Source organism: Cibotium barometz, chromosome 65 (assembly GCF_041138505.1).
Source record: "Cibotium barometz isolate CiBa-2024 chromosome 65, ASM4113850v1, whole genome shotgun sequence".
Taxonomy (NCBI): Eukaryota; Viridiplantae; Streptophyta; class Polypodiopsida; order Cyatheales; family Cibotiaceae; genus Cibotium; species Cibotium barometz.
Genome location: NC_141110.1, coordinates 16,354,463 through 16,372,534, shown reverse-complemented (window position 1 = coordinate 16,372,534; position 18,072 = coordinate 16,354,463). Strand labels below are relative to the sequence as shown.

Genomic DNA, 18,072 nt, shown 5'->3' with positions numbered 1-18,072 from the left:
GAGAAGTGACATAGATCACTGCTTATACACCAAGAAAGCTTTGGATGGCAGTCTATTGATCCTCATCTTGTATGTTGATGATATGTTGATTGCCGGGAAATCTCGTAAGGAGATGGATGCCTTGAAGAAGAGGCTGCATCAGACCTTTGATATGAAGGATTTGGGTGATGCAAATCACATTTTGGGTATGCGGATGCTTCAGGACAGAAATCAGCATGTGTTGTATTTGTCTCAGAAGGAATACATTGGCAAAGTATTGCAGAGGTTCAATATGGAAGGGGGGAAGAAGACTGGTACTCCTTTGCCTCCATATGTGAAACTCAGTGCTATGGACAGTCCACAGTCGGATAGTGATAGGGCTGATATGGCCAAGATTCCGTATGCTTCAGCTTGTGGCAGTCTCATGTATGCCATGGTTGCTACCAGGCCGGACATTGCATTTGCAGTGGGAGTGGTTTCTAGATACATGGCCAAACCTGGCAAGAAGCATTGGGAAGCAGTGAAAGGTGTCATGAGATACCTAAAGGGCACACAGGATATGTGCATTTGCTTTGGCAAACAGGATGCATTAGTGCATGGTTACACGGATTCGGATTATGCCGGTCATCCAGATAACCGGAAGTCTACTACCGGTTATGTGTTTACATTCACAGGAGGTGCTGTGTCATGGATATCCAGGATGCAGAAGTGCACTGCCTTATCTACTACAGAGGCCGAGTATATTGCAGCCACAGAGGCTTGCAAGGAGGCATTATGGCTATCTCGGTTAGTGGTTGATTTGGGTTATACAGGGGATATTCCATTGTTGCATTGTGACAGTCAGAGTGCCATCCAGTTGGCAAAGAACCCTGTCTTTCATGCAAAGACGAAGCATGTGGATGTGAAGTATCACTTCATCAGAGAGGTGATAGAGAACAAGCAAATTCAGCTTGTCAAGATTCATACGGATGACAACCCGACTGATCTGTTGACAAAGAGTTTGCCTCCAGAGCGATTTGCTCATTGCAAACACTTGATGGGCATTGGATGAGGCCAGTTTCAGCCTTGATATGGCCTTGTATATTATCATGTACATGCTGATTTTTTCTTTTCCTTCATTTAAGGGCACTTTGCCTTTAAGTGGGAGGTTGTTGGGGTAAAGGCATTATGCCCACCCTTATAGTGTGTACTAGCCCATGCGTTTTATAGTACATAGTACACTTAGTACTTTTAATGTACTAAGTGCACTATGTGTACTAGAGCAAATATACATGTGTGATAGGGGAGTCACACACTCATACATTGAGTTGACTTATCCCCACATGTCTCTCTCTCTCCCTCTCCCTTCTTCTCTGTGTATGTCTCCCTCATGAAACCCTAACTCTCTCCCTTCAGGGCCTACCAGCTGAGTGGACTATGCACACCATCGTGCCTCTCCACAAACCGGGAGACATGCTAGACCCCAGCAACTACAGGACTATCATGATAAACTTTATGGCGCAGTGCTCGATGCAGAGTTGAGCTCATATGCAGAGAAGGAGGGGGGGTTGCGAGCACCAGGGAAGGCTGGATTCCGACGAGCTTTCTCCACTATTGACCATATAGTCACGGTGGTGGGGACGGGGTAGACATCTCAGGTACCACACTCCACACTATGCTATATGCAGATGATATTATTCTGGTCTCTGAGTCGCAGATGGGACTATAGCACCATCTCCATGCACTCGACGACTTCTGCACATATAGGGGGCTTACAGTGAACCTCGGGAAAACCGAGGCCATGATTTTCCCCACCTCAAGGCCAGTTCGACGACAGGCCATCTTCACACTAGCAGGAGGACAGGTAGAGGTGGTAGACTCATATGCGTACCTGGGGATTACATTTACGACTCCACCAGAAGATTTACTATGGCATAGGCAACCAGGGATAGACTCACACGAGGGTATGCAGCTCTGGCCATGCTAGAGAGATAGTGTCACCAGGCACACTTCCAAGAGCCCCGCACAAAGGGGTGGTTGTTTGACACACTAGTCACCCCTGCTTTGATGTATGCTACACCAGTATGGGCACCTGGGCTCGCCACCTCCACATGGTCTCAAATAGAGAGGCCTCAGATTCTCATGCTCTCACGGATGATCCGCAGCAAACTCTCCGTCCCACATGACATTGTCCGGACGGAGTTTGCTGCACCTCCTATGCTAGTAGAGGCCCTCTTCCAAACGATCTGCTTCATACAGATGATCAAAGATATGCCATCAGATCGACTCTCACATAGGGCTTTTGAGGCGTCCAAGCAGCTCGCAGAGAGTGGACATAGGAGATCATGGTATTCACAGATGATACAGTGGCTCACTCAGCATGGTCTTGACATAGATCACCTGCCACCTTTCCAGTATGATATACATGCACCACACATCCAGCTCTCTCACAGTGAGAGGAACAGAGTCCTTCGGCAGGATTTATGGCAGCGATACACTCAAGAGACTTGGATTACACCCAGTCGGCCTCTACTGCCGAAGATGCTATACTACAGAGATCAATTTATGCGTATCTCAGCGGATGGATTCATATAGAGACCTGGATACATGGATGTGTACATGCCTCACAATGCCCGAGTGGCGATTGGCCAGCTCAGAGTGTCATCACACCAGCTTGAGATTGAGGCAGATAGGGCAGCACGGATCCCCAAAGCAGAGAGGATATGCAGACTATGCCAGGAGGAGGTTGAGAGTGAGGAACATTATGTATGCAGATGCAGAGCATAGTGTCATTAGAGAGATACACCACCATCTTCAGTGGACAACTCCGCCAGATCATGGAGTCCACAGACTAGCGCAAATTTGGCCAGTTCTTGCTAGAGATAGCGCCACAGAGAGACACTGCTACGGACTCATACCACAGGGAGAGGTGGGCGACAACTCCAGCTCACTGATTTCTTCCAGAGATCTATCCCAGTGCCTACCCTGACACAGGAGGGGGTTACACTTCAGCGCATTGCGGACCTCCGAGCCAGACGGAGACCGAGAGCACCAGGCTACCAGACTCCCAGACTACATCAGAGGGAGATCACAAAGATACGGGCTCGACATCAGCACCATATCCAGGAGCGGCTAGCTCACTTACACTCACCCGGAGATCATGCTCCAAGGTATTTTTGCCTCGCCATCGCCTATGTATCACATATTACACCCCCATTATGGTACTAGACAGATCTGCATTGCATTCTTGTATACCCTACGCATATAGGTTGCATACTGAGCCTCTAGCAGTAGTACTCCATCCATCACACCCCCCCACTAGCTCAGTACTTTCATAGTTTATTTCATGTTCATTTTGTCCTTTTTTTTTTAGATATCCAGAAGACATTGACAGTTGTACATTGATTTGTCTCATAGGTCGAGTTCGGCCTCTAGTAGATGTTAATACAACTTTCTTTCTGTCTTTCTTCTCTCTCTCTCTCTCTCTCTCTCTCTCTCTCTCTCTCTCTCTGCCCTCCCCCCCGTTTCTCTCTCCTGCACATCTCTCCCTCCCCTCCTCCCCGCCTTTTGTCCCCTCCATCTCTCTCTCTCTCTCCCTCCCGTCTCTCTCTCTCTCTCTCCCCCTTCGCCTCTGCGCCGCCCTGCCTTGCTTCGCTTTTGCCGCCCTGCCCCCCTTCGCTTCTGCGCCGCCCTGCCCTGCTCTGCTCTCTGCTCTCTCTCTCTCTCTCTCTCTCTCTCTCTCTCTCTCTCTCTCTCTCTCTCTCTCTCTCTCTCTCTCTCTCTCTCTCTCTCTCTCTCTCTCGCTTTTGCGCCGCCCAGCCCCCCTTCGCCGCTGCGCTGCGCTGCGCTGCCCTGCTTCGCTTTTGCCGCCCTGCCCCCCTTCGCCTTTGCGCCGCCCTGCCTTGCTTCGCTTTTGCCGCCCTGCCCCCCTTCGCTTCTGCGCCGCCCTGCCCTGCTCTGCTCTGCTCTGCTCTGCTCTCTCTCTCCCTCCCTCCCTCTTCGCTGTTCCCCCGCCTCTCTTCCCGCCTGGGCTGGCCCGTCCCTCGACTCTGTTTTCCCCACCCACCCTTGTTCAAGCCCCCAAGGCAGCAACATAACTCTCTCTCTCTCTGCTGAATCTCCTCTCTTCTCTCTTTCTCTTTTCCCTACATGACTTGAACCCCCACCCCCCCTCCCTGCTGCTGCTGTTTCGCGTTGGTGTCATGGATTAATTTTCAGTCCATTGGTTGTGGGAAGTTCTACAAAAAGTCATGGCTAAGACCGGGTTTAAAGAGGAGCTCGTGAAGGTGGAGGACAAGCTCGGCACAATTATCAAAGAAAACAAGAAGATGGTCGACTCTTCCGTTACCGCAATCATAAACCGCCTCTCCAAAATCGAGAAGGGATTTGACAAAATCCAAGAGCTCGAAGAGAGAACATCGAAACAAGAGGCTGAGATTTCAGCCTTAAAGGAGGAACTAGTGGAGGCCAAATTGCATGCTAAAAGTCAAGCGGCTGAAATCTCAGCCCTCAAAAAGGAGTTGGAAGCCACTTCAAAAAGCAAGCTTGAGGATGGAAAATTTCAGCCCTCCTTTATTGAAGAGCTGAATACCATCAAGGAACAAATGAGGATCATTCGAGAGGAGGAGGAGCAACATAAAGAGAAGACATTTTCGTGGGTGGAGGTGATACAAAAGAAGATGGATGAGGCGGAGAAATGGATCGAGGTCGCCAAGATGGCCAATTTCCTCTTCATGTTTCATTTTCAGATTTTGCACACCCCAAGAAAGAAGAATGTGTGTGAAAATGGCATTTTGTCCAGCCCTAAAAAGGGGATTATTTTGGATTTATTAGGTTTTATTCATGGTTTTCTAGGTCTTGCTGCTGACCGACAGCCTCTTTACTGGGCCGACCAGCAGCCCCCTTACTATATATAGCATAGCTTGACCATTCAGCACCTGTACCACATACGGTACCACACGCTGCCGGGGCCTGCACTACATCTGCTTCATCATCATCTGCTCTCTGCTCTAGCACACTAGCGTTTTACATCTGCTCATGGGACAGCAGCCCTCTCTGCTACATAGAGCACACCAGCGTTTTTACATCAGCTCATGGGATAGCAGCCCTCTCTGCTACATAGAGTACACCAGCGTTTTACATCAGCTCATCGGACAGCAGCCCTCTCTGCTACATAGAGCACACCAGCGTTTTACATCAGCTCACACCTTGGGACAACACCCCACTCTCTGCTACAGTACAGCACATCATCATTTTATCATCAGTACATATCTTGGGATAGCAGCCCACTCTCTGCTACAGTACATCAGCGTTTTTCTTCTACAGTTCACCTCAGGACAGCAGCCCTCTCTGCTCACCATCTCACATCATCGGAACACCATCGACACCACTCGAGACGGCAGCCCTCTCTGCTCCTCTCTCTCACTCAGGTATTGCAGCACCCTTGTCACCAGAGCTTGCACCACTACGCCACTCGAGACGTCAGCCCTCTCTGCTCTTCATCACCTCTCAGGTACTGCAGCACCCTTGTCACTAAAGTCTCCATCACTTCACCTCCGTTGCCCACTACCACCTCCGAATGCCTCTATATCCACCGACGCGAGCCTTGACACCGACCACCTCACGGAGTGCCTTTGCCTCACATCGACGCAAGCTTTCGTCATCGACCGTGCTTCAGCTCTGACATCATCTTTGCTTCTGCACCGGTCTTCTACTCAGAGTCTCCTCACATAAGAGGGCCTCTTGTACATGTTTTCACTCACTCACCCATTTCATGCTGTGTTGATTTGCTCTGATCTCTCTTACATCTAGTCCTTTCGTCCTTTTGCCCTCACATGGTATCAGAGCTATTGTGAGCAAAGGGATTGAAGACCTCGAGAGCACACAGCATGGATTGTCTACCCGCACTCCCAGAGAACCAATTTTTCTCACCATAAGTTGATTCTCTAAACTCTGATATGGACGACACAGGGAATGGGACTTTTTACTCAGAGGATAGCCCTGTTCAAGATCTTACTTTGGGAGACGATCAACCCATCTACATCAACTCACCTTCACTACCTTTGCCATCACGATCTACCTCTCTGACTTTATTAGACTTTGCTTCCAGAGGGAGATACATTCCTTCTGCCAGTGTGTCAGTGCGCGACCCTGGTATCCTTCATCTTCTCTCATGGTCCCCTGAGAGGGGGGGTGTGAAAATGGCATTTTGTCCAGCCCTAAAAAGGAGATTATTCTGGATTTATTAGGTTTTATTCATCATTTTTTAGGTCTTGTTGATGGCTGATAGCCCCTTTACGAGCCCTTTAGAAAGCAAACCAGTAGCCCCCTTACAATATATAGCATAGCTTGACCATTCAACACCTGTACCACTTTATAGACCACATCAGGTACCACATCTGTTGTTGCTGCTGCCGAGGCCTGCACTACATCTGCTTCATCATCATCAGCTCTCCGCTCTAGCACACCAGCGTTTTACATCTGCTCATGGGACAGCAGCCCTCTTTGCTACATAGAGCATACTAGCGTTTTACATCAGCTCATGGGACAGTAGCCCTCTCTGCTACATAGAGCACACCAGCGTTTTACATCAGCTCATGGGACAGCAGCCCTCTTTGCTACATAGAGCACACCAGCGTTTTACATCAGCTCACACCTTGGGACAGCAGCCCACTCTTTGCTACAGTACAGCACATCATAGTATCATTTTATCATCAGTACATATCTTGGGACATCAGCCCACTCTCTGCTACAGTACATCAACGTTTTTTCTTCTAAAGTTCACCTCGGGTCAGTAGCCCTCTCTGCTCACCATCTCTCATCATCCAAACGGCAGCCCTCTCTGCTTATCTTCACCATCAACACCACTCGAGATGGCAGCCCTCTCTGCTCTTCATCACCCCTCAGGTACCGCAACACCCTTGTCACCGGAGTCTGCCTCTCTCATGATATGTGTGCCTATGTAAAACCCTAATTTTTGCAAAAAAATTTAGAATTTTCTCAACAAAAACACATTATTCAACCTTTTCTTATGCTTATCTCTACATATGGTGCTGCTGAATTTTGAAAGCCTAATTTTCAAAAACCCTAATTTTTGCAAAAAACCCAATTTCATAGCCCTAGTGTTGCAGAAACCCTGAATTCAGCTGAAACCCAAATTTGCAAAAACCCTAATTCAGCTGAAACCCTAATTTCATCTGGGAGTACAATGGAGAATTCTTTCATTACTGCTTTGACCTAAAGCTAGGAGTTGTTTGCAATTGGCAACCGTTTTTGGGTAAGAGCTTCTTGTGTTCTCTAATACATCAGCGTTCTTGGCCATTAAGGTCTCCTATGTCTCGACCTGGCAAACTCCCTTGGCTTCACACCCAACTCCCTCGCCATGGAGTCGAACGTATGCTCCACCATGGATTCAACTTTAGTGGCCTCAATTAGCTTGTGAACCTATGGGTTCTTTGCCTACAATTGCCTCTTCACATGTCAAGTTCAGTCCTCAATGCATTGGGCTCCTCATCTTGTACCTTCTCTTTGCCATAGGATGGTTGTCCCACAAAAACAATGAGGTTCATGAGTGCCTGCAACATACCTGCCATGAGATGCATCCGAAGCATGAGTACAACCCTTCTCGGCAAGTTGAGGATTGAAGACAATGCTATTGCGCTCCTCTAACGTTCGTCGAATAGACTCCCTATTGAACTTAGAATGATTGTAGGCAAAGCCTCTAAGGCCTTATGAGGTGGCCCATAGGGCTGCCCCTTTGCCTAAATTCCCACATACAATACGTATGCATGCAACAAGGCTTCTAATACCTAACACTGGTGTGCCAGACAAAGCCTGGTACTCTACATCATTCCAGAGGGTGATACCTGAGTGTGGGACATGCACACCCAACCATGACCATGTACACTTGACCAAGGACTTTAAAGTGGATCCCTGGCTGACTCGTCCCAGACTCAGGCTCACAAGGGGCCAATTACCACTCTAGGTCCTGCACCTGTTGTACAGATATGGCTACATGGCATCCAAGTGTGGGATGCACGTGACAATACAATCAAGTGTGGATTGTTCAAGCTGGTATATTAAAGACTGCATTCAGGACACAGAGAACTCAGTCCTGGTTTGCAAGGATGCCTTTCATCTTGATAAATACACCTCAATTAAGTTCACTGATATTAAAATCCATGTTAGCCCAAAAATATATATAAACATGAACCATTGCAGATCTCCCTTAGTTATCTAAAGATAAGACATTTCGTTTGAACTTGATGACTTGTTTTACTATAAGTACCTTCATCGACATCTTTAGCTTGCATGTTCCAGATGGACTCCATACTTTCACTCTTCATCATCACACTAGAGCTCTGACTTGTTTTCTGAGCAGAATCTTCTGCAACATGATCCCCTGAAATTGTGTCTTAATTATTACACTCTGATTTCAATCAGGAATTCTGGTTACATAAGCATATCTATAAGAAGAAATCCCATATTAAAAGCCCTGGCTACATTTACCTTGTCTGGGAAACCAGCGAGCAAATTTTGACATCACTGGTGGCTGCAATGGCATAGAACTCTCATGGCTTTTGTCCATTAGTTGATCCTATGAACCACAACAAAGAAATAAACTACAATGATAACCAATCAAATTGTTCTTGGTGTAAAGTGTATTGGTATGCAACCGTCCACACTAGTGAAAACCCAATATGAAGCAACAACATTGCACCAAGAGTTCTCCAAATAGAGAGACTAGCTATATGGGCACACATTCGTAAGGGCAAAACTACCACTCATGGGCCATACACACTACCAAAGCATTGTACCAGCAAGACACACTTTGAAAAAAGAAATTCTAAAATTCAAACAGCAAAATCAAAATTCCGAAAATTTGGTCTGTGCTTGATCATGGACTATTGAGTAACTACACACAGAGAATACGACAGTATACTGGGCATAGCCAAGTAGGATGAAAGATAGCTCAGGATCCCACAATTGGTCATAAGATGCCTCTCATCAAGATCAACCTAAGTCTTAAGATTGAGATCAAAATAATTTGTATATCCCACAAGAAATATAAATTGTGACAAAAGCTCAAGCATACATTATCCAGTGACACAGTGTTGAAATCTTCTCTTTTGTCCACTCTGACACAGTCACCTAGATCTGTTTGCTTCACAGCATGTGTGTCTTCATCTTCTGCATTGGTTAAGTAGGCCTACAGGAAATAGTAAAAAATCAGTACTCGGAAAGAGCAAGTAAAATCATGCTCACATCAAGCAAACGTGAACTGTCCAGCATCTGTCTTCAGATGAAACTGCAGAATAGGCTGACAAAACAATCATGCAGCATGTACGCATGCTTGCTTTCACCTACGTATCTCATGGTATGATAGAGAGAGATACTCTAAGCACAAGCATGATAACGAAATCGTTAAAAATATTGTGACTCAATTGCACTAAAAAGCAACAAGTCTCCATCCTATACTTGAATCAGGAATGATCAAACAAAATTTTAAGAGAAAAAGGCAAATATCTGTGTCAGCTTTCCGGCATGCAGCCTAGCAGTGTGGGCTTGTGACTTGGGGAGGAGAGGTCCCTAGTTTAAATCTCCATAGGCCCCTGTTGGTATTGTGGCCTAGCAGTGTGGGCTTGTGACTTGGGGAGGAGTTTAAATCCCCACAGGCCCCTGTTGGTATTGTGGCCACTTTATTGTAATGCCTTCGGGCAGGAAGACCAAGCCGCCTGCGGGCTGGTACCACATTGCTACTGCACAAGGATCTACCTTTTCTGGCCTAATTTATCTACCACAAGACAATAAAGACATGTGAGGTGATGTACCAAGGCTTCCCAACTTTTGGGAGCCAACTGCCTCAGCGCAGATGCAGCCAGAGGAAATGGTGGTGGTCCTCCACAACTTCAAGAAGGCCTACGATCACATCAACCGAGGGTTTCTTGGTGGACACCATGCTGCGGATGGGCTTCTCGGCCTCATGGGTTCAGGGGATCTCGGCCCTTTGCTCTTCCACACATAGCCAGGTCCTCATTCAAGGAGCATGTGGGGAGCATTTTCCTATCTCCCATTCGGTGCACCAGGGCTGCCTCATGGCTCCTTTTCTCTTCCTCTTCCTTGCAGAGGCAATCGGTAGCTTAGTACGCATGCAGGACACAAGTCTTCAAAGCCTCAGCCTCCCCATCAGCGCCTTGGAGGAGCTTTTGGATGCAGAGTTACTACAGCCTACCTTTCCAGCTCGGAATGGAATCTACAGCAATTTGCTGAGGCCATATCGCTTCTATTGGACAGATCAACTGGCACAAGTCATGTGGTTTTTAGGTGGGACCCTCTCCTTCCCCAATTTGTTGACCAATTGATGCTTTTCAGTGGATACCCATAGGCACCATGGCGCACTACTTTGGATGCAACGTGGGCACTGACATCACCCACGAGCAACAGATTTTTCCCCTCCTCCCCAAGCATTCGGAGGGAGCTGATTTACTGGAGTTCAGCTTGCTTGTCCCTAACAGGCCGTGTTGTTGTGGCCAGCAAGCTTCTGTTGGCCACCATGTGGTACATTGCAGCTTGCTAGGCCTTCTCTCATTCGTGCATCGGGCAGCTCCAGAGGCTTATCCAAAACTGCTTATGGTCTGGCAGCAACGGCCGTGTAACTAGGGCCAACGTAGCCCGGTGAGTTATTGTCCAAGCCCTCCACAAAGGGGGTTTGGCAATCATTGATCCCACAGTTTAGAGCAAAGCACTCCTGGGCAAGCTAATACTCTGCAATCTCCAGCTAGAAGGAGAACCATGGAAAGCTTTCCTCCTTGCCTGCACCCTAGCACACCCCTCACCTGCACCCTAGCACACACCCCCTCCGTGGTGGACCATGGCCGCCTGGCATTAGATGGACCTTGCCCCAACCTGCAAACTTAGCACCTCTTTTGAGGATAAGTTTGTGGCCAGCCTCTTCTTCCACACCTAGGAGGCACTCCACTCAGCCCACGAGGAGCGCCTTCATAAGACCATTGATGGCTCCGCCACACCACCCGCAGAGACAATCCGATCCATGTGGACAAACATAATCCATACCCTATAGGGGCAATGGGAGTGCCTCGTAGACAACTCAGAGTGGATGCAGCAATGTCATGCGCATATGGAGCCTGAGACCTTTTCTCGGCAAAGGGGGTGACATACTGATCTAGCTTTACAGACCCCTAGTGTCTCTTTCCACCCCCTCCACCATTGTGATCTCCCTCAGCAGAGTGGCCAGCCAGAGAGGGAAGCCCCTTTCCATTTGTTTTTTGTATCCCTCTTATGAGGGGGTTTTTTTGCACCATTGCTCTCTCTCAAGAGGGTTGTAGTCTGTTCCATGCAAACATCTCAATAGAAGGACCTTTTCTTGGGAAAAAAAATACAAGGGTTCCCATTACAAATCATAATACATAGAAAGCAAGTCGTCTGGGTATTGTGCGTAGGTTATGGAGATTCACTTCAAACTAGAACAAGGTGAACCAATGGTTGTGCCATGAGTAAGATATGGTGGCCCCTTGCAAAGAGTTACACGAGCTCTATAGTTAGATGTTAGGCCTTAGTGTCCCGAGAGAATTAGTTGAGGCAGGGCACTTTCATTTGCTGTGTGTTCAAGTGCGCACCCACGTGTGTGCATGCGTGGGGGTGTGGTTAAATGGTGAGCCTGAGTATTACTTCAGGCAAGGAAATCCCATGTCCAGATAGCTAGTAAGCCTGGGTATCCAAAAAAATCACTTAAGGCAGAATAATTTTATACATTCACACGTGTGCTGCATTTGTGTGCATGCCTGCGTGTGTGGATGTGGCCCATGGATAAGATCAAGCAGTTTTACATGCAGGGCACTAGCAAAACTTCACTACTTTTTAGCTTTATAACTGCAAGCAGACCTGACGTCCATCAGCAGCCAAGTACATGGGTTGAGGTTTTACACACCTTGCTTGCTTCATTATTCTCTTTTACTGAGCCTGATTTTTGAAGAGCAGCTTTAGAGAACCCAGGAGGAACAAGAAGGCGGGGTGTTGATGCAGTGACAACAGGTCTATTGTGTGCCTTCACAGTATCATCCTTGGAGGAGGACGAGTGTGGGGTTCCTGGTGAAGAAGACAACAATGTGTCATTGTTTTGCCCGCCGTCCCATATCCAATTGCCATTATGTTTCTGGATTGTTTCTTTGGGCTTGTTTCTTTGCTCTTTCCGCATTTGTTCAAAAAGATCTGCTTGACACAGCTAACACCATGTTTGTGAGAAGCCACTCAAGTAGCAATAGACCAAACTGTGTGCTCTCGTCAAAGAGATGAGTACTGACCTCTACGATGACGTTCTTGCTCAGACCTCTCCTCATTCGACCATTCCTCTGACCCAAACGTCTCATCACTAACAGAATCAGTATCCTCCCGGCGTGAGTACTGTGACACCTGCAGATTTCCCCCCATTACAACATGAAAATCTAGACCATTCAGGATTGTCAGAGCAGCAGTATCCTTTCAATGTAAAAAGTTGTACCTTTCCTCCACGTGCAGGATGGTTCTGTTCACCAGTTCGGCCAGTTTGGCTTGTCCGTCCAGGCACAAGATGCCGGTCATGTGTACGTGTCTGGATCATACCTCTCTGGACAATTGGCCCACCACTGCCTAAAAGACCATCATGCTCTTGTGCAACCAACCCAGAACGTGCCAACCCGCCACCTGAAACCAAGGCTTAAACACATCACCTTTCAGCAAAAGACCAGCTCATAGTAATGAAAAACTTGTCGGTAAAAGTTGACTTGGACTTCAGCAAATTTATTATGCTTACTTTCACATGAGGCACAATTGTATTGATCAAAAAGACTTGATTGCCAGAGCAAGTGTGCTTACCTGACTCAGTAGAATCCCATTCACGATGAGGGCGGTTTCTCTCTCTTACTCTGTCTGCCCCACCCAAACGCGGCTCCCATCGACCTGGTCCAGCTGAACCAGATCTTTCCATGTTACTTCGTGCAGGTCCGTTACCGCCACGCATGGGTCCAGGTCTAGAACTAGAGTTATTGAGCTCAGCTTGCCTGGGGCCCTGCTGGAGAAAAGGACTCCCTGGAAGACTTGAAGGTCTCCGCCATTCAGGAACATCAGGAGGGCTCTCAGAAAGAGCATCACTGCACAGTATCAGTATAAATCATATAAATCCTCTTTTCAAATAAAACTTCACAAGCCCATTCCCCTGAAATTTATGAGCCCACGCAAACATAAGCATAATTGGACTCACTTTTCTCTATTTCCACGGATCAAACCTCTGGAAGCTGCTGGTATTGCAATCCCTCCATCAACCAGTTCAGAATGGGTGTCTCTGAGAATTAAAATCAACTCAGATTGTGGAGCCCATATAAGCATGCCCGTTCACACAACAAAAAACAAAACAAATGGCATAAGCTTGATACCTTAACAGGACAGGATCAAGGCCCACAGGCAGTCTCTTACAATCTTCAAGCTTGGCCACAGACAGAAGAAAATCCTTAGAATACATATGCTTTGCATGTCTGAAGGTCATGAAGGAAAAACTTCAAGAAATCTCTGCATGATGCCTGGCCTAGACCAAAAGAGTGGAAACACAATCGGCAAAAATGAAACTTTAATTGAGTGTTGAGGATACATCTTTAAAATTGAGGTAGATTTGTGAAGATCTCTAGATACTCCATTGCGTTCTGCCACCTCTTGTCCCATGCCTTACACCAAAGCTTTCTTGCTCAGGAAGGTTGTATGCACAAAGAAAGCGCCTGCGCTATAGCCTTGATAATATGCCAGCCATGCAACCCTTCGGATACATGGGAAGTTGATAAAAGAAGATATACAAAGGCATAGTAATCTCGTGAATATAGAACCTGTGGATGTTGCAGACTCTTAAAACCGGCAAGGGTTCAACTCAACCGCCGGGTCACATGTCTAATGCGATTTGTACATGGATCTGAATGTGGCAACTGATGAATTTGCAAAGAAAAATAGACCGACGGGTAACCCAAAGGAAAAACCTTAGCTCATCTCAATACAAGAAAGCCTTGAGAAACCAACATCATCATCATGTCGTTGTCTTCATCGTTGTCATCATCATCATCAAAAGGGCTGGCCTAATGAATTGTTCACCTATAGCATTATCATCATCACCACCACGAGTATTGACCTAATTCATTGTCATCACGAGTGTTAACATAATCCATGCCGTACGTACTCAGCTGTCCGAAATTTGTTGCTGCCGCGATCCCTCGGCAAAACTGCAGTCAGCACTGAATGTAAGATTGTGCACTGTTGCTAAGGTGCCCAGGCCAGATTGTATAGGGAATCAGAGTACCTTTCTGCACCACGGTACTGCAATGGCCCTGATTGATTGGAGATCGTCGCAGCTATATAATCAGGGAAGCGCCTTGTGATCCTACGGAGTCCTCGCCCGCAATATATCAAGCATTTGCCAGAGATCCCCAAACGATCTTTGCAAAAAGAACAGAGAATTTGTGCTTGGCTGATTAGGGTTAGCGAGGGATGGAAAAAAAAGGGGGCAAACAGATGGAAAGAAGAATTGATGCGAATGCGAGGCGGGTAGAAAGGTCGATTGGCAAGGAAACAAGATTACAAGTGGCTGGTAGCACAAAAGGGAGGGGAGAGAGATGAGGAGAAGAGGAGGCGGAGGAGGAGGCTGAGGAGGAGGAGGAGGCGGCCTGCAAGCCCGTTACCTGTGATCAGAAGGATTGGGTCATCTTGATAGACCTGCAGGATTTTATTTGATGGAAATCGAGAACCTAGAAATGCAGGGGGAGAGAAGGAAGACCATCTACCACCATGGCCTTATATACAAAAGGTGCTGCTTCTACTTCTTCCCCCGGTGGTGTGCTGCTTTTTTTTTCTTTTAAATGTGGTGGGTTTTCGTCCAATAATGTTGTTTTAATAGTACGGTAAATATCAAATAACCTTAATACATATTTATTAATTCCATGCTAAGATTGAAGGAACTATATGTATGGCCTTCATAGAGAGAATGTTGATGATGACACTCCACACTTGTAACACCCACACCCCCTCTTCTTCGCTAAATGGCCTTTGACAATTGGAGAGTTTACATTTCACTAAGAAATTGATCTTGATTTATATCGCGTTACGAAACTAGTGCCTTATGAGCATTAATGGCCACCAAGATTGCTCCCACTCTTCTAAAATTGGATGTGGTGCTATGCCCTTCTCACTTTCAACCTTGCCATGTTTAACAAGTACCTACTAGTAAGTTGTGAGCTAAAGAAGATCATGTAATATAAGTGTCTACATATCCAAAGTACCTGCTAAGTGTCCACACATCCAACCACTCTTGAGCATGACAAGCATTAATGGCCATCATGATTTCTCTTGTTCGTCCAAGCCAGAAAATTGGTACTGATGTGTCCTTCTCACATTCAAACTTGGTATGTTTAACAAGTGCCTATTAACTTGAGCCAAAGAAGAGCAAGCAATAAAAGCCTTCACACACTTTGCCACCCTTGAAACAAGACGTGAGACTTGCTATGTTTAACAAGTATCTATCGACTTGAGCCAAAGGAGTAGGATCCTCCAAAATCTCTCCTGAATCTACACTCAACTTGCCATTCTGATCCAATGGCACTGAGATAGGCTTACAACCTATCATACCACTCTTAAAACAAGACGTGAGGCCGAGCTACTATTGCATGGACCGAGATGCTTATACTTCATTATGCAAGCTTTTGAGATGAGATAAATATGCTAATGTAATAATGGACAAATTTGTACATCCCATCTTCTGTAAAACCAAATAAAGATGGCACTACAAGTATTCACAAGAAATATGACAATTTATGGAGAATATATGCATTTCTAAGCTTCTTCAATTAAGTAAATCATAGGTTTGTACCAAATAAAAATAAATTTATTAAGGAATAGATTTATGCAATGAATATATTGAATCGTCTATGTGAGTGTGTGTGTGTGTGTGTGTGTGTGTGTGTGTGTGTGTGTGAGAACCATGGCCTATGTTCAGTTCTACTTGCCTCTTTTAGTTTGGACCAAAAAAGATATTGATAGTTTCATGTCAAAAGCTTTAGAATGTCTATGGAGAACCACAACTAATAAAAGGGCACTTAGGCTATTAAAATATGAACTTGTTTGTACACCTAAGATACATGGTGATTTGAATATTCTCAACTTACATTATCATGTCTTGGCCAAAAAAGGCACTATGATTTTGCTGATTTTCTATGACAAAAACAGCCATGGGCAATTATGTTAGCCACCTTATATGCAAATATACAAACCTTGGCATTTGGCAACTGGATCCCTACACACTGGGACATTGTTCTTGGACTTTTTGATGGTAAAATACATGGTTGTCCGTATTCCACCACGCTTATTCATCACGATTGGAAATAGATACTCTCACACTTATGCATTGGTTTGGCAGGAATGCTAACTATGGAAACTCTTTGGAAGTATACTGTTAAGACAAGGGTAGGACTAGGGGGAGTCGGGCGGGTTCAAGGGAGTCCGGACAAGTGTGGATGGCCAAGGCTATAATTAGTCACCTAGGGTCTATATCCAGCGGTTGGGTGTAGAGTTGCCCTATTCTCTTCTAGGAGTTCTCATGGAGGTCTCATGGTGGCCTCACACTGGTATCAGAGCAAGGTCCTTCCATCATCATACTTCGCTTGTCTTTACGAAATCACACAATAGGCTATGCGCGTCTGTTAGTACTCCAACATGAGGAGAGTAATCTCTCTCTTTCTCTACACGCGGCAACTCGACCTACACATAGCGTAGCCATCAGCATCGCTTTATCTCCAATAAGCAGCACACATCATCAACGTGAGGAGAGTAATTATAGTCTCTCCATTGCCTTGGCCACATCAGCTGTGGAAGCGCACCACAGCCATAGCACACGGCTGAGAACAGTCGTGTGCATAGCTAGCCCCACAAAAGCAACCATAATAGCCACGATAGCCACTCACACACGGTCTACACCCCGGTCGACCAAGCTCCACACAACCAACAGCCGACTACAACAACGCACAGGCAAGGCCGTCTCTCTCTCTCCACTACAGCCCAAAAATGGCATAATAGCTACAGCCGAGAGCGCACTACTAGCGCATATTCCACATTTGACGGCGCAATGCCCAGTCCCATAGCGTGGACATCAGCTCAGCAAGGTGGGCAATAATAGCCACCACACATGCGCATAAGAGCAACAAAACGACGTCATCTCGCCGAACAATTGGCAACATCAACAACGCCATATAGTACGACGACCACAAACACGTCTGGCATGAGAAGATCAACAATAGTGCAACGGTGTGTTGATTTTCTGAGAGTGCGGCATCAAAATCACTAGCAAGATTTCCAGTGAGTCGATTTCGGTCAGGTACTAGTCTTCATCTTGCACTCAAATTTGATTTGTTACCATGAACTCAGAAGTTTTTGAGCACTCTCAGGGTCATCAGCATGGCGGTCATCCATCTATGGATACCAATATGGCTTATCTAGATGCAAGTGATCACAAATTTGTGGATTCACATGCACATACTTTATTAAAATCACGCACACATCGTATTGAACAAAATTTACTTGTTCTTCTCAAAGTTTACAAGCCATGCAAGTGACTCTTGAGCAGTTGGTCGCTAATTCAAGGTTTTGGAGTGTCCCGGTTTGATACTCCAAGGTCATCTACCCCTGGGGGGGTCAACTCAAGACACAAAACGCCCGGGAATTAGGAAGTGGCTGCTATGCTCAAGAGCATGAAGCCTCCTGTGTTCCACGGGGAAGAGAAGGAGCGTAATAAAGATGTAGTGAACACTTTTTTACAAAAGTGGACGGACTTGCACCTTTTGAAGCATTCTCCTGATGCTATTCATGCTCTCAAGGCAAGTCTCACGCTTGAGGGCAAGGCCTACAAGTGGTGGATAAGCCTTGGCGAGAGCAATCGACCTACGTCATGGATTGCTTTTGAGGCACTTTTTCGAAAAGAATTCTTACCTGAGAATGAGAAGGATCACAATTGGGATGCTTGGGACAAGTGTAAGATGGAAGGTCTTACATTGACCTAATATATTTCTAAGCATCGCGAGATAATTCTCAAGCTTG

At 46.3% G+C, this 18,072-nt stretch overlaps 1 protein-coding gene across 3 annotated transcripts in view; it reads right to left on the bottom strand.

Moving 5' to 3' along the window:
- LOC147602965 (uncharacterized) overlaps window positions 1-14,910 on the bottom strand; it is a 58,323-nt gene extending 43,413 nt beyond the window's left edge. Inside the window, exons 1-11 of one of the 3 annotated variants that reach the window (XM_086797263.1) lie at window positions 14,291-14,910; window positions 13,598-14,213; window positions 13,386-13,484; window positions 13,214-13,294; window positions 12,829-13,103; window positions 12,476-12,657; window positions 12,279-12,387; window positions 11,906-12,186; window positions 9,053-9,166; window positions 8,467-8,554; window positions 8,246-8,359 (exon numbers count right to left, since the gene is read on the bottom strand). In XM_086797263.1, the coding sequence (XP_086653389.1) occupies window positions 8,246-8,359; window positions 8,467-8,554; window positions 9,053-9,166; window positions 11,906-12,186; window positions 12,279-12,387; window positions 12,476-12,657; window positions 12,829-13,103; window positions 13,214-13,294; window positions 13,386-13,484; window positions 13,598-13,668 (1,414 nt within the window). In that variant the 5' untranslated portion in view covers window positions 13,669-14,213; window positions 14,291-14,910. Of the gene's footprint in view, window positions 1-8,245; window positions 8,360-8,466; window positions 8,555-9,052; window positions 9,167-11,905; window positions 12,187-12,278; window positions 12,388-12,475; window positions 12,658-12,828; window positions 13,104-13,213; window positions 13,295-13,385; window positions 13,485-13,597 lie in introns of all 3 variants that reach the window. The other 2 variants (XM_086797262.1, XM_086797264.1) reach the window with 2 other exon arrangements.
- Window positions 14,911-18,072: the final 3,162 nt, after the last annotated feature.